At 51.1% G+C, this 14,302-nt stretch overlaps 1 protein-coding gene across 1 annotated transcript in view; it reads right to left on the reverse strand.

The window, feature by feature from the left end:
- The window catches only part of FBLN1 (fibulin 1), a 110,562-nt gene that overhangs the window by 29,378 nt on the left and 66,882 nt on the right, over positions 1–14,302 (reverse strand). Inside the window, exons 15-16 of the mRNA XM_064283378.1 lie at positions 12,152–12,294; positions 5,471–5,602 (exon numbers count right to left, since the gene is read on the reverse strand). Coding sequence (XP_064139448.1) covers positions 5,471–5,602; positions 12,152–12,294 — 275 coding nt within the window. The remainder of the gene's footprint in view (positions 1–5,470; positions 5,603–12,151; positions 12,295–14,302) is intronic.

The following is a 14,302-nucleotide window of genomic DNA, read 5'->3' on the forward strand; positions in this document are numbered from 1 at the left end:
GCAAAGTCGGCAAAGCTGACCTTCCGTATGGACAGATTGTTTTCAGGCCCTAGAAAAATAGAGCCTGGTGGCGCAATGGCTAAGCGCTCGGCTGCTAACTGAAAGGTTGGTCGTTCAAACCCACCTAGCGGCTCCTCAGGAGAAAGACCTGGCAATCTGCTCCCGTAAAGATTACAGCCTAGGAAACCCTACGGGCAGCTCTCCTCTTTCACGTCGGGTCGCTGTGAGCCGAAAATCGACTCGACAGTGCCTAACAACATACCAACAAAGAATTAGAGAGTTAAAAAGACAGGGAACCAAAAAAACCGAACCTGTTGCCACCAAGCCGATTCCGATTCGTAGTGACCCTATAGGACAGAGTAGAACTGCCCCGTAGGGTTATTTTTTATAATAGTTTTACGTTTACAGAAATATTGTGCAGAGAGGACAGAGTTCCATAAACCACCCCCCTCTCTCTCCCTGCACACGGTCACTAACATCTTGGAGTCCTGTGATACGTTCATTGCAATGGAGGAGCCCATAGTGATGGATTTTGATTAACTAGACATTGACATACTCCATCATTAACTAAAGCCCCTAGTTTCTGAGACGGAAGAAGAACTGATGCATTTGAACTGTGGTGTTGGCGAAGGACATTGACTTATATCGTGGACGGCCAGAAGAACCAGCCAATTGGTCTTAGAAACGCAGCCAGAATGCTCCTTAGTCTTTGGTCTTCAGGAAAGACCACTGGCTAACAAAGGACATCGTGGTTGGTAAAGTAGAGGGTCAGCGAAAACAGGGAATGAGGGTGAATTGAAAAAAAAGTAGTGATGGGCTGGTCGCTGGGTGGGAGACGAAGGCTCAGATGTCCACTGCAGCCCGGCCACCTACGAAGTGCAGGGGTGGCCCCTGGTGGCCCTTCGGTCTGACCCAGAGGCTGATAATATATGGCCCGCACGGCCATGAAGTGTATGCTCCCCCAGAGCCATCGCAGAGGGGTGACTACCCTCGAAACCCCTTCCCATGTGCCCCTGATCACAGCCCGCAGACGGCAGGGCTCAGATGAATCTGGAAAACGAAGGCTTTGTAGTGGCCCGCGAATACCTCGGGCATTCATCGGGCGTTTTTGCACCAGTGGAAAACGCACTCTTCATTCTGCGTTGACAGCTGATTAAAGAGGAATGCAACAGCAGTCGGTAAGAGGCTTTGCAAAGACAACAGGCTCGGCCGGCTTCAGAGCCTCCCGGATTCCTGTTAAGCGCTGGTTGTTAAAGGCTACATTAGGGGCAGGCCCAGCCGTTTGGATTCTTCGCTGACTTGGGGCATTTTCTTCTTCTTCTGTCATTTTGGCGGGACGGAGCCCGGCGGCTCAGGGTCCTGGCGGCTTGTGCATTGATTGTTTGCCTGGGACGCCAAACTCGCAGCAACTCTGCCCGTCAGCACAAGGCGCGTGTGAGCTCCAGGGCTGAAGGAAGTGTGGGGTTTGGGGGAAACAGAGCCAGGGCCGGGGTGGGCTTGGATCCCACTCTGCCCCCAGCATTGAGTGACCTCTGACAAGTCCTTGGTCTCTCGGGTCCTTGCTTTTTCATCCGCTGTTGTTGTTGTTAGCGTTCTGGAGTTGATTTTGACTCATGGCAACCCCATGTGTGCAGAGTAGAGCTGCTCCATAGGGTTTTCTTGGCTGTGATCTTTACGGAGGAGCCCTGCTGGCACAGTGGTTAAGCACTTGGCTGCTAACAGAGAAGTTGGTGGTTTGAACCCACCAGCCACTCTAGTGGAGAAAGATGTGGCAGTCTGCTTCTGTAACGGTTCCAGCCTTGGAAACCCCATGGGTCAGTTCTACTCTGTCCTACAAGGCCAGAATCGACTCGATGGCAACAAGTTTGATTTTTTTGGTTGATCTTTACAGAAGCAGATCACCAGGCCTATCTTCCCTGGAGCCACTGGGTGAGTTCAAACCATCAACCTTTAGGTAAACAGTCAAGCACAAACTATCTCGTCACCTAGGGACCCCCTTCATCTGTTCAATGGGGATAATCCCACCAAGCCACAGGGTGTGGTAGTGACAAAATACATGTCCGCTAAGCATCAGCCAGAGTCCCTGGGTGCTGCAGACGGTTCACACACTCCGCTGCTCACCAGAAGACTGGAGGTTCGAGTCTGCTCAGAGGTGCCTTAGAAGAAAGGCCTGGCACCAGGATGGTTAAAAAATCAGCAATTGAAAACCCTATGGATCACGGTTCTACTCTGACACACATGGGGTCACCATAAGCCTGAATCATAGCAACGGCAACTGATTAAGTGAGAGCTGCTCCTTCTCATCCTTGGAGACTTGAACAGCTCAGGCCTCACCTCTTCCAGGAAGCCTTCCTGACCCTGGTGCCCAGTGTCCACCCAGGGCTTAGCATACAGACAGCAGGTTCTAGTGAATACCTGTGAGGGTGTCTCTTCTTACATGCTGCCAGGAGTCCCCCACAGGGCCCAGGAACCCCCGAGACCCTGCTGGCCACAGCAGACAGAGGCTTAAGTGGCCTGAATAACACTTTCTCCTTCTTAGCTGACAAAAAGGGCTTCTGCCTAAAATGTTGTTTGACTCAAACCCTGCACTGCGAAGAACAGATTTGGAAGAGTTTTTTTTTTTTTTTTGGGCCCTGGCTCAGCAGGTGGACAGTCTCAGGCTGCCACTAAGCTCAGCCCCTCAGCTGCAGTGGAGACCACCTGGCCCCATCCCCACGGCGTGTGGGAGGACAATAATGCAGGTGAGAGGGTTCCCTAACAATCCGGAGATGTCACACCCCGTGTTCCCAGGGCTGCTCCATGCCTGGGCTCGAGTCCAGTCCAGAAAATTCCATTGCAGGCGGACAGGTCCAAAGCTGCAGTGCCACGCCCAGTCCAGGGCCGGCCTGAGCCAGATGGACCCCCAGGAACCAGGAAGCTCCCAGAGGGCACAGGGTGATCTGGGCTGGAAGATGAGAGGGACAGGGGTTGGGGTAAGGAAGCCCAGGAAAGAGGGGTGCTAAACAAGAGCAAGGAGCTCTGGTGGCACACTGATGAGGCGGTCAGCTGCTAACCGAAAGGTTTAAACCCACCCAGCGGCTCCACAGGAGAAGAGACCTAGCGATGTGTTCCAGCAGAAGTCCTGGCCAGCCTGGGCCCTCCCCGCCGCAGCACCGGCCGGAATTCCAAAGACCACACACACGCGACCAAGTACATGAGGGGAGGCCTTCTGGCCCCCGCCATCTCCCTCCAGAAGCGCAGGCTCTCTCCATTCCCGGGGAGCCCCTGCAGCCACACCCCCACTCCATTCCCAGGAGCCATCTGCTTCGTGCGGCCCCCTCTCACACCCAGGGCCTCCACTCTGTCCCCAACTCTGCCCTGAGTCACTGCGAGTAGACTGGCCACCTATCCTGCCTCTCTGGGCCTCACTTTCCCCCTCCACCAAAGAAAGGACTGGAAGAGATGGTCTCAGGAGCCTTCTGGCTCTGATGCGCCAGGATTTTCTGCCCCAGTGGATGGGAAGCTGAGAAACGGGAGCTCCCAGCTTGCTTCTGTTTGGAGTACAGATGCAGCCGGAGATACATGCTGGGGGCCAGGGTTCTGGGACCAGCTGTACCTGGCCCCCAGCTAGGTCACCCCAGGAAGGGTTTAGTTGGAAATCCGCCCCCCAAGACAGCCCTCATAGGCCATGCATGCTTGCCGCTGGCTTTTGATGGACGCATAGCGTTTGAGGGTCTGTTTATTAGGCTGTCTCCCTCTTCCCCCCTACCCAATGCAAAACTCCAGGGGCAAGGGCTGCGCAGTGTTCGCCTCGGTGCTCACAGTGCCAGCCCAGAGCCTGGCACAGACAGGGCTTGGCAGCAGTGTGGTAACTGAGAGAATGAATGAGTGAATGAAAGGCTGTGTGATTGCAAACTGGGACAATTCTCAGGGCTGTGAATTCCCCCAGGGCAGGAGCCTTGGCTGGCCACATCTGCAGCCCCAGCACCCAGCGCTTCTGTGTGTGAGCCTTCCCTCCCCCAGCCCCCACCCAGTGAAGGGGTAAGCCCTCTCCACAGGAGCCTGAGGGTCCCTTAGGGTTCGTGTCATCCAAATCTCCCACTTTACAGTTGGGGAAACTGAGGCTCAGAGGGGGCAGGGACTCGAGGGCAAGCAGCAAGCTTGATGACTGTTGACAAGCTTGGAAATCCAGCAAAGGCTAGTGTGTAATCATTAACAGTAATTAAATAATTAGCGGAGGAGGAGGCTGGGGGTGGGAGCCCCCAGTGACTCAGTTATGTTTACAACATGCAAACCCATTTAACAGCTTGTAAAGTCGCTGTACACGGCCCTTTGGCAACATGGAGTAACGATTCCCTTTCTCCAACTGCCGGCTTCAGTTTAGTCAACAGTCGGTCAGGGTTGGGGCAGCGGCCACTGGGGATCTCAAATCCAACAGTGCCACCTAGAGGCCATGTCCCCAAACACTCAGCTAGGGTGCCGTCTGTGTGGGTGCCAGGGCCTAAGAGGCAGGGACCTACTCCCCCAATACACAAAGGAGAAATTGAGGTCCAGGTGAGGGCAGGGAGTGGCCCACGGCTGCTCATCTGCTATAAAAATGTTCAGGGTCTAAATCTAAGCCCCAAATGGCAGATGGGACTGTTTCGTTCCCCGTGAATTTGTAAAACTTCTTTAAAATGTGACAGTTCATGAGAGATAGGACCAATGGCAATGACGGCAATAACAGGACTTTTCCGGTCTCACCCCCTCCCCTGTTATGGCCACCCTCCCTCCAGACAGACAGAACTACCGCAGATTCCCAAACTCATGGGCTTCTCTGCCCTCTGGGCCCTGGGCTTGGCTGTCCCCTCTGCCTGGTTCACCTCCCTCTCCCTCCACTCCTCTGCTCAGTGTCCCCGCAGTCCTCTGCTCAGCGCCCGCTCCCCAGGAAGCGTCCCTCGATTGTCCTCCACCTCAGCCCTCCTTTGTGTGCCCAAGGCACCTTTTCTCCAGGGACAAGAGCAGCTGGCTCACATTCAGAAGAGCTGTGAGCATGAGTGATGCGGAAACTTGGTGGACAGGGGGTGACAAGTCAAACTAGCTCCGAGGCCAGGCTAGAGCTCAGGTCTTTGGACTCGTTCCATTGCTCCATGAGAATAAAACCCACGTTAGCCCCCAGTGACTGAGGGACTGCTCTAGACCAGGCCCTGGCAGGAGTGCTTTTTGTGTGTGATACCATTTGAAACTCATGGTTGTGAGAGGCAGAGATGTATTTCATCCACCCATTTTATAGGGGGGGAGACTGAGGCCTAGAAGGGTCACTGGAGAGTCAGGGCTGGATCCTGAACAGGTGCCCCACCTCTGGGCTTCGGGGCCCTCAGTTTTGGGTGTGGTTGGGTTTGGGAAGGGAACTCAGGCAGGCGCCTGGGCTGGCACAGGAGGCCTTGGCTATGACTTTGGGGCGTGGAGGAAGAGGAGTTTTTGGGTACATTTGAGGTCTCCAGCCACTCACCCACGGTCATGCCATCCATGTAGCGCTTGATGATGTCAAAGGAGTCCCGCAGGTTCCCTTCTGTGATGTCGAAGATGATGTCAGCGTGGTTGGCGGGATACGCCGGCGTAATGGCCCGGAGGAAGATGATCTCTGTAACAAGAAGTACAGCATGGGTCGGGCGCCCCGAAATGTCTCCTGGGCAGCACAGCATGGGCCCGGCACCCCGAAACACACCCTTTAGCAGCACAGCATGGGCCTGGTGCCCTGAAAAGCCCCCTGTGCAGCACAGCATGGGCCCGATACCCCAAAACACATCTTTGGCAGCACAGCATGGGCCGAGTGCCCCAAAATGTGCCCCTGGGCAGCACAGCATGGGCCCAGCGCCCTGAAATGTTCCCCTGGGGAGCACAGCATGGGCTGGGCGACCCAAAATGCACCCCTGGGCAGCACAGCATGGGCCGGGCACCCCGAAACACATCCCTGAGCAGTGAGAGCATACCACAGAGGGACTGTTTGCAGATGACACCCTTGAAGCCACAGACACACACGGAGAAGATGGAGAGGTCCTGAGGGTCACATGTCACAGCCCACCTCACCCCCACCTTAAATGGGAAACTGAGGTCTGCAGAGAGTTAAGACCTTCCCCGAGGTTGGGGAGCTCATTCTGGGCAGTGCCATCACTCAGAAGTCAGCCAGAAGGCTCCTAACTGGTTTGGAAGTAATCAGTCACAAATATCCATGAACTTTTTTTTTTTTTTAGGAAAGGGGGGAAGGGAAGTGGATGGGGGGACAGAGAGGTCAGAAAGGCCAGAGGAGCGGGCTCCTCTCCTGCCCCACAGTGACGTGGGTTAGACAGGCCACTTCCCAATGGGCTGAACGACTGGGTGGCTGTGTCTGTCTCCCAGACCACCTGATAGTGAAACATGGCAAACAGCCCTGGCCTGGGGTGGCCTTGGAGAGCCCCCTCTCTGGGCCTCAGTTTCCTCATCTATTAAGTTGGAGGAGAGAGTCCCTGGGTGGTGCAAACAGTTTACACTCTTGGCTGCTCACCAAAAGGTTGGCAGCTTGTCTTAGTCATTGTCATGAGCTGAATTGTGTCCCCCCAAAATATCTGTTGACTTGGCTAGGTCGTGATTCCCTTGTATGATCGTCTAGCATTTTATCTTCTGGTGTGATTTCCCTATGTGTTGTAAATCCTATCACTATGATGTAATAAGATGGATTAGTGGCAGTTATACTGATGAGGTCTACAAGATCAGATAGTGTCTTAAGCCAATCTCTTTTGAGATGTAAAACAGAGATGGAAGGAGAGAGACATGGGGACCTCATACCACCACGAAAGCACTGCAGAGAGCAGAGAATGTCCTTTGGACCTGAGGTTCCTGCCCTGAGACGCTCCCAGACCAAGGGAAGGCCGATGACAGGGACCTTCCTCGAGGGCCGACAGAGAGAGAGAAAGCCTTCCCCTGGAGCTGATGCCCTGAATTTGGACTTGTAGCCTCCTGGACTGTTAGAGAATAAATTTCTCTTTCTTAAAGCCATCCACTTGTGACTAAGACAGTCATCTAGTGCCACAATAACAGAAATACCACAGGTGGAAGGAATTTGGCCGGGGAGCATCTCAGCGCAGGAGGCTCAGGTCCAAATGACACGCTCCGTTCCCGGCCCTGCTTTCTTGGTGGTATGCGGTTCCCATGTCTCTCTGCTCACTTCTCTCTTTTATATCTCAAAAGAGACTGGCTTCAGACACTATCTAATCTTGTAGGCCTCATCAGTATAATGGCTGCTAGTCCCTCTTATTACATCATAGGGGTAGAATTTACAACACACAGGGAAATCACGTCAGATGATAAAATGGTAGACAGTCATACAAGGGAATCATGACCTAGCCAAGGTGACAGATATTTTGGGGGGACACAATTCAATCCATGACACTAATCAAAAGGTTGGTGGTTCAAATCCCCCTACTGGCTCTGTGAGAGAAAAGACCGGGCCACCTGTTTCCGTAAAGATTAAAAAAAAAAACCTAGAAAATCCTATTGGGCAGTTCCACTCCGTAACACAGGGGTGGCTATGAGTCGGAATAACCACAACAAGGTCTGAAAGGATGCTGACAGGTGTCTCCAGCCACACCCTCCTCCTCACAGATCTGCACCAGCCCGAGAGCCCAAAGAACCAGCCACTGGGGGTCAGGAAGGAGGAGTCGGTGGTTTGGTGGAACCCCGTCATTCTCCACGAAGCAAGCACCAGTTAGGAATGTCCTCTGATCCCGCCCGTGCCATCCTGCGGAGATTCTTCCAAGAGTTGGGGTCAGCAGGTAGGGGCACTGAAAGCTGGGGGCCGCCGGCACCTGCCAGGCAGCTACAGCCTAGGGGAGTTTCTCCTGCCCTCCCCACACCTGTCGGCCGGAGTTTATGTTCTGGCATGAGCTCTTGCATTGTCCCATGTGACCTTGTCCGAGTGCATCAACACAGGTGTCATCACAGCGGCTCAACTGCATGTTTCCTGAGAGGGTCCCCAGAGGCCAGGCCAGGGCCTGATGTGCAGGGGGCTTGGCCAGCGTCTGCTGGATGGAGGCATAATGGGGAGTGAGCCTCCGAGGGCCAGGGCAGGGGTGCTGGTGACCGCGATGGACTCAGCACAAGGGCAGTACACCTGGGAGGCAGGTGTCCGGAGCAGTGCCATCCACAGGCCCCTGTGGGGCGCCTGGCAGGGCCCCTGTGGGGCGCCTGGCAGGGCCCCTGTGGGGCGCCTGGCAGGGCCCCTGTGGGGCGCCTGGCAGGGCCCCTGTGGGGCGCCTGGCAGGGCCCCTGTGGGGCGCCTGGCAGGGCCCCTGTGGGGCGCCTGGCAGGGCCCCTGTGGGGCGCCTGGCAGGGCCCCTGTGGGGCGCCTGGCAGGGCCCCTGTGGGGCGCCTGGCAGGGCCCCTGTGGGGCGCCTGGCAGGGCCCCTGTGGGGCGCCTGGCAGGGCCCCTGTGGGGCGCCTGGCAGGGCCCCTGTGGTGGCAGGTCTACCCCATACGGGCCAGGGAACTCTGACCAGTCACTCTCAGGCTCCCTGTCCCAGTTCCTCTGCCTCTTGGCGATCAGGGTGATATTTCTAAATAATCTCATCAGCTGCGCCCCGTCAACGGCTCCCCACAGCCTTGTGGTTGAAGTTCCGACTTTAAGTTAGCCGTTGCTGCAGAGTCGATTCCGACTCATGGCGACCCCATGTGTGTCAGAGTAGAACTGTGCTCCATAGGGTTTTCAGAGGCTGAATTTTTGGAAGTGGATTGCCAAGCCTTTATTCCAAGGTGCCTGTGGGTGGACTCCAACCTCCAATCTTTCAGTTAGCAGCTGAGCACACTAACTATTTGCACCACTGAGGGACTCCAAGTTAAGGCCCTTGCTTATCCTTCCAGCCCATCTCTTGCTGAGCCCTATCACTCAGCCAGGACGAGTCTGTTTAGTTCCTCAAATACCCACAAGCTGGTTACCAGAAATGAGCAGCGCATGGCTGGAGCTACTTGTCAGCATCTTGGGCCCAGAAACTCCCACTGACCTCCAGACCTTTCCAGACGTGTTCTGTTCTGCTTGGCGCCTCCTCTCTCCCTGCCCGCTCTGCTTCACTCATTTACCACTCAGCCCCGGCGTGAAGTCACTTCTGCCCGGTGGCCCTTCCTGACTCCCCGTGCTTGGCACAGTTTCAATACTTAACTAGCTATTTACAGAACGACTACTATCCATAAGAAGAAAACCCATTTCTGTGGAGTCAATTCCAACTCCTGGTGACCCTGTTGGCGCCAGAGCAGAGCTGTGCTAATTTTCCAGACACAAGTCACCAGGCCTTTCTTCTGAGGTGCCTCCAGATAGACTCGAAACTCTAAACCTTTTTTTTTTTAATGTTATTATTTTTTTAATTGTGCTTTAGGTGAAAGTTTACAGAGTTTATAGAGCAAAAAACAGTTAACACACAAAATTTTTTTGTGACATTGGTTGCCAACGTCATGGCGTGTCAACACTTTCCCCATCTCCACCACGATTTCTCTTTATCCATTTGTCCAGTTTTCCTGTCCCTTCCTGCCTTCTCATCTTTGCTTTTGGGCTGGTGTGCCCACTAGTCTCGTATACATGGTTGAACTACGAAGCACGTTCCTCACATTTGTTGTAGTTGATGCTATAACCCACCACCCAGTAGACCTGTCTAATTTTTGGCTGAAAGGTGAACCTCAGGAGTGACTTCAGTACTAAGTAAAAAGGGTGTCCGGGGCCATACTCTCAGGTTTTCTCCAGTCAGCAAGCCTGGTCTTTTTCATGTGTGTACAGATTTGGATTTTGTTGTACATTTTTCATCCCCTCTGTCTGGGACCCTCTATTGTGATCCCTGTCAGAGCAGTTGGTGGTGGAAGCCGGGCACCATCTAGTTGTTCTGGACTCAGTCTGGTGGACGTTGTGGTAGTTGTGGTCTATTAGTCCTTTGGACTAATCTATACCTGTGTCTCTAGTTTTCCTCATTCTCTTTTGATCCAGCTAGGATGGGACGAGTAGATGTATCTTAGATGGCCACTTACAGGCTTTCGAGACCCCAGACACTACTCACCACTGTCGGATGTAGAACGTTTTCTTTATAAACTATGTTATGCCAATTGAGCTAGATGTCCCCTGAGACCATGATCCCCAGCCCTCACCCCGTAGCTTGGTCCCTCAGGGCATTTGGATGTGAAGCTTCTATGACCTTGCCCTGGTCAGGTTGTGCTGACTTCCCCAGTATTGTGTACTGTCTTACCCTTCACCAAAGTTACCACTAACCTACTATCTAGTTAGGCTTTTTCCCTCCCCCGCCACTCCCCTCCCTTGTAACCATCAAAGATTGTTTCTTTCTGTATGTAAACCTTTTCATGAGTTTTTATAATAGTGGTCTCATATAGTATTTGTTCTTCTGTGATTAACTTATTTCACTCAGCATAATGCCCTCCAGATTCATCCATGTCGTGAGACATTTCTCAGATTCTTCATTGTTCTTTATCGTTGTGTTGTATTCCATTGTGTGTATGTACCATAGTTTATTTATCCATTCATCTGTTGACGGGCACTTAGATTGTTTCCATCTTTTTGCTATTGTGAATAATGCTGCAATGAACATGGGTGTACATATGTCTATTCATGTGATGGCTGTTTTTTCTCTAGGATATATTCCTAGGTGTGGGATTACTGGATCCTATGGTATTTCTATTTCTAGCTTTTTAAGGAAGCACATTTTCCAAAATGGTTGTACCATTTTGCGTTCCCACCAGTAGTGCATAAGAGTTCTGATCTCACTGAAACCTCTCCAACATTTGCTATTTTCTGATCCATGCCAATAATGTCAAGGTGAGATGGTATTTCATTGTAGTTTTGATTTGCATTTCTCTAATGACTAGTGATCGCAAGCATTTCCTCATGTGTCTGTTAGCCAGCTGAATGTCTTCTTTGGTGAAGTGTCTGTTCATACCCTTTGTCCGTTTTTAATTGGATTATCTGTCTTTTTATTGTAGAGGCGTTGGATTTTCTAATAGATATCAGAGATTAGATCTTTGTTGGATATGTTACAGCCCAAAATTTTTCCCCAGTCCATAGATTCTCTTTGTACTCTTTTGGTGAAGTCTTTTGATGAGCATAAGTGTTTAATTTTTAGAAGATCCCAGTTATCTAGCTTATCTTTTCGTGTTTGTGTAATATAAGCTATGGTTTGTATCCTATTTACGCCATGTAATAGGGCCTCTAGGATTGACCCTGGAACCCTGGTGGTGCAATAGTTAAGAGCTTGGCTGCTAACTACAAGGTCAGCAGTTTAAATCCACCAGCCACTCCTTGGAAACCCTATGGGGCAATTCTACCCTGTCCTATAGGGTCACTATGAGTTGAAATCAAAGCAATGGCAATGGGTTTTGTGTTGACCCTGTTTTTTCTTCCATGATCTTTATAGTTTTTGGTTTTATATTTAGGTCTTCGATTCATTTTGAATTAGTTTTTGTGCATGGTGTGAGGTATGGATCCTGTTCCATTTTTTTACAGATGGACATCCAGTTTTGCCAGCACCGTTTGTTAAAAAGACTCTCTTCTCCCATTTAATGGACTTCAGTCCTTTGTCAAAGATCAGATGGCCATAGGTGGATGGATTTATATCTGGGTTCTTGATTCTGTTTCATTGGTCAATGTATCTGTTATTTTACCAGTACCACGTAGTTTTGACTACTGTGGCTGTATAGTAGATTCTGAGGTCAGGTAGTGTGAGGCCTCTCACTTTGTTCTTTTTCTTCAGTAGTGCTTGACTTATCTGGGGCCTCTTTCCTTTCCATATAAAGTTAATGATTAGTTTCTCCGTCTCATTAAAGAATGCTGTTGGGATTTGGATCGGGATTGCATTGTATTTGCGATTGCTTTGGGTGAACCTCCAACCTTTGAGCGTGTTCATCGTTTGCACCACCCAGGAGCTCCACCCATGAGGAGAGACCCTTAACCGAGAGCTGAGAATGGGCCGGGGTGGAGCTTTGAAGCCTGGGAACAGAGGAGATCTGAGGACAGGGAGAAGGCTACCTTTCACACCCCAACCACGCTTTACCAAAGAAAGGCTCATCCAGGTCAAGCTCTCAGCTCAGGTGGAGGGAGGCCTTGAAGGGGCTGCCCGCAGGCAAGTTTCCCCAGCTGACGCCCTCTCCTGGGACCTCCGTGCCAACTTACCTTCAGGGCGTGTGAACTCGCGGAAGGTAGGCAGCGAGATGACCGTGTGAGAGATGGTGTGCACTGGGTTCAGCACGCAGGTGACGTCGTTCGGGCGGCAAGACTTCACGCAGCGGACAGTGTCTGTCTTCTCCTGGCGCAGCCTGCAGGGAACCACAGCACGAGAGGTGGGTGGGGAAGTTGGAACCTGAGTACCTACAGAACCCACAGCCACAGCGCAGGGAAGGCCACAGGTGGCCAGGCCAGGGAGAATCTGTCCCAGGGATGGCTCCATGGAAGTGCTGAGGTAGCTTCACAGCCTGGCTACTCTGCGGGGAGCCTCAAGGACCTTCCTACAAACTGGGCAGGGACACGCTCTGTTTCCCCTGTCCTGGCTGTGGCTAAGCAGAGCTTGGACACTTGCCAACAGTATAAACCGAGCTTCCGTTTCTACACCTGCAAAGCCCACTCACTCGTTCATTCTTAGCTTCCCTCCTTGTTACTCTGCCCTGTTACCTTCCTCTTCCACAGGTAATCACTTCAGTAATCATGGGTTTATCTTGCCTTTTTTTTTCTTTTAAATATAAGTAAATGTGTGTGTATACACACTTACAGAACACATGCATACACGCACGTACGTTTGAGTGCCTGCAGGTGCTGGGGATACCCAAGTTAAGAGAAGAAACATGGTCCCCCTTAACCGAGCCCAGGGTCAGGTGGTTGTAGGGGTAATAAATAAGAAAGCACACAGTAAGGGCCAAGCTTAGTGCCCAGTACAAAGAAGTAAATCTATATATTTACACATCACATGACAAGGAGGAAACAAAAGAAGCTAAAGTTTGTTAAAGGGCTATGTTCCAGGCACTGTGCTGGACAGACTTTTAAAACTTCTTTATCATAAAACGAATGCATACAGAAAGCTACACAAAACCAAGGTATAGTGCAAAGAGTTAGGACAGTAAAACCTGCAAAAGCTGGAAGCTGTATAAGGCAAACCTGTCAGAGAAGGCAAACTCAAATGTTTCCCAATAAATAGAGAGCTACAGAAAAGTGGCGACTGCACCCTGTCCAAGGCAGAAAACCTGCGAGACCTGGAAAAATAAGGCAGGCCCTCACTGAGTCCCGGCCCTGAGAGGTTTCACTGTATAAGACAAACACCTGATATACCTTTATAATCACCACCCAGGTCAAGAAAGAGAACTTTGCCAGCCACCCAGAGACCCCTTCGTGTGCTACAGACCAATGTCAACCCCTCCTTCATCCCCAAAGTAACTCCCACCCTGACACCCCAGCAATCACTTCATTGGGTTTCTGTAGAGTTTTATCACATTAAGGGTGCATCTCTAGCCACAATCATTAGACTTGTCCATTGGACATTTTTTGCTCTGTCTTTTAAGTCTTTTTGAATCTACAGCCTTCCTCTTCACCTCTCAATTTTCCAAACAACTTATGCGTTAAAGAAGCCCAAGCAGCTTCCCGCAGCCTAGATTTTGTCGGCTGCAACAATGGGCTGACGCATAGCAACGATTGTGAGGATGGCGCAGGACCTGGCAGTGTTTCATTCCGTTGTGCCTACACAGGGTTGCTATAAGTTGGAGCTGACTCGATGGCACCTAACAACAACAACAAGTTGTTGATGCTCACGGCCTCAATCCATTGATTCCTCTGAGATTGCAGAATGGTGATAGTCTGATTCTATCATATCTTTTTCATTTATTATTTGGGATGCTTCTAGAAAGACATGCTTCCCTTCATATGCTATTTGGTTACCTGGAGGTACAGTTCATTAAGGAGAACAAGAAAATGCTTGGTTCTTTCCTTTTATTTACCAGCTTTCAGGATAATGAACTGGTTACCTATCCTCCCTCAAAGTGACCAAGTAGTTTCTTTAAAATATCAGTAAGAACTTACAGATTTAAATGTACTTGAAGTGTTCAATCCACTACAATTATCATCCTTTGTGGAAGCTCAAATTTTCCCATTTTTGGCCAGTGGGAAAATCGAGTTGGCTCCTAAGTCCTTTTGACATAATCCTTATTGTCATTTGATAGTTTCCTTGCTATGTGGTAGGACAAGATATTCCAGTTTCATTTCATACTTTTATGTCCCAAAACTGAGTTCAGCCATTTATCAAAGAGGGTGCTATTTTGTTTTTAGTAGAAAATGGTATTT

The sequence above is a fragment of the Loxodonta africana genome, chromosome 4, assembly GCF_030014295.1.
Source record: "Loxodonta africana isolate mLoxAfr1 chromosome 4, mLoxAfr1.hap2, whole genome shotgun sequence".
In the NCBI taxonomy this organism is placed as follows: Eukaryota; Metazoa; Chordata; class Mammalia; order Proboscidea; family Elephantidae; genus Loxodonta; species Loxodonta africana.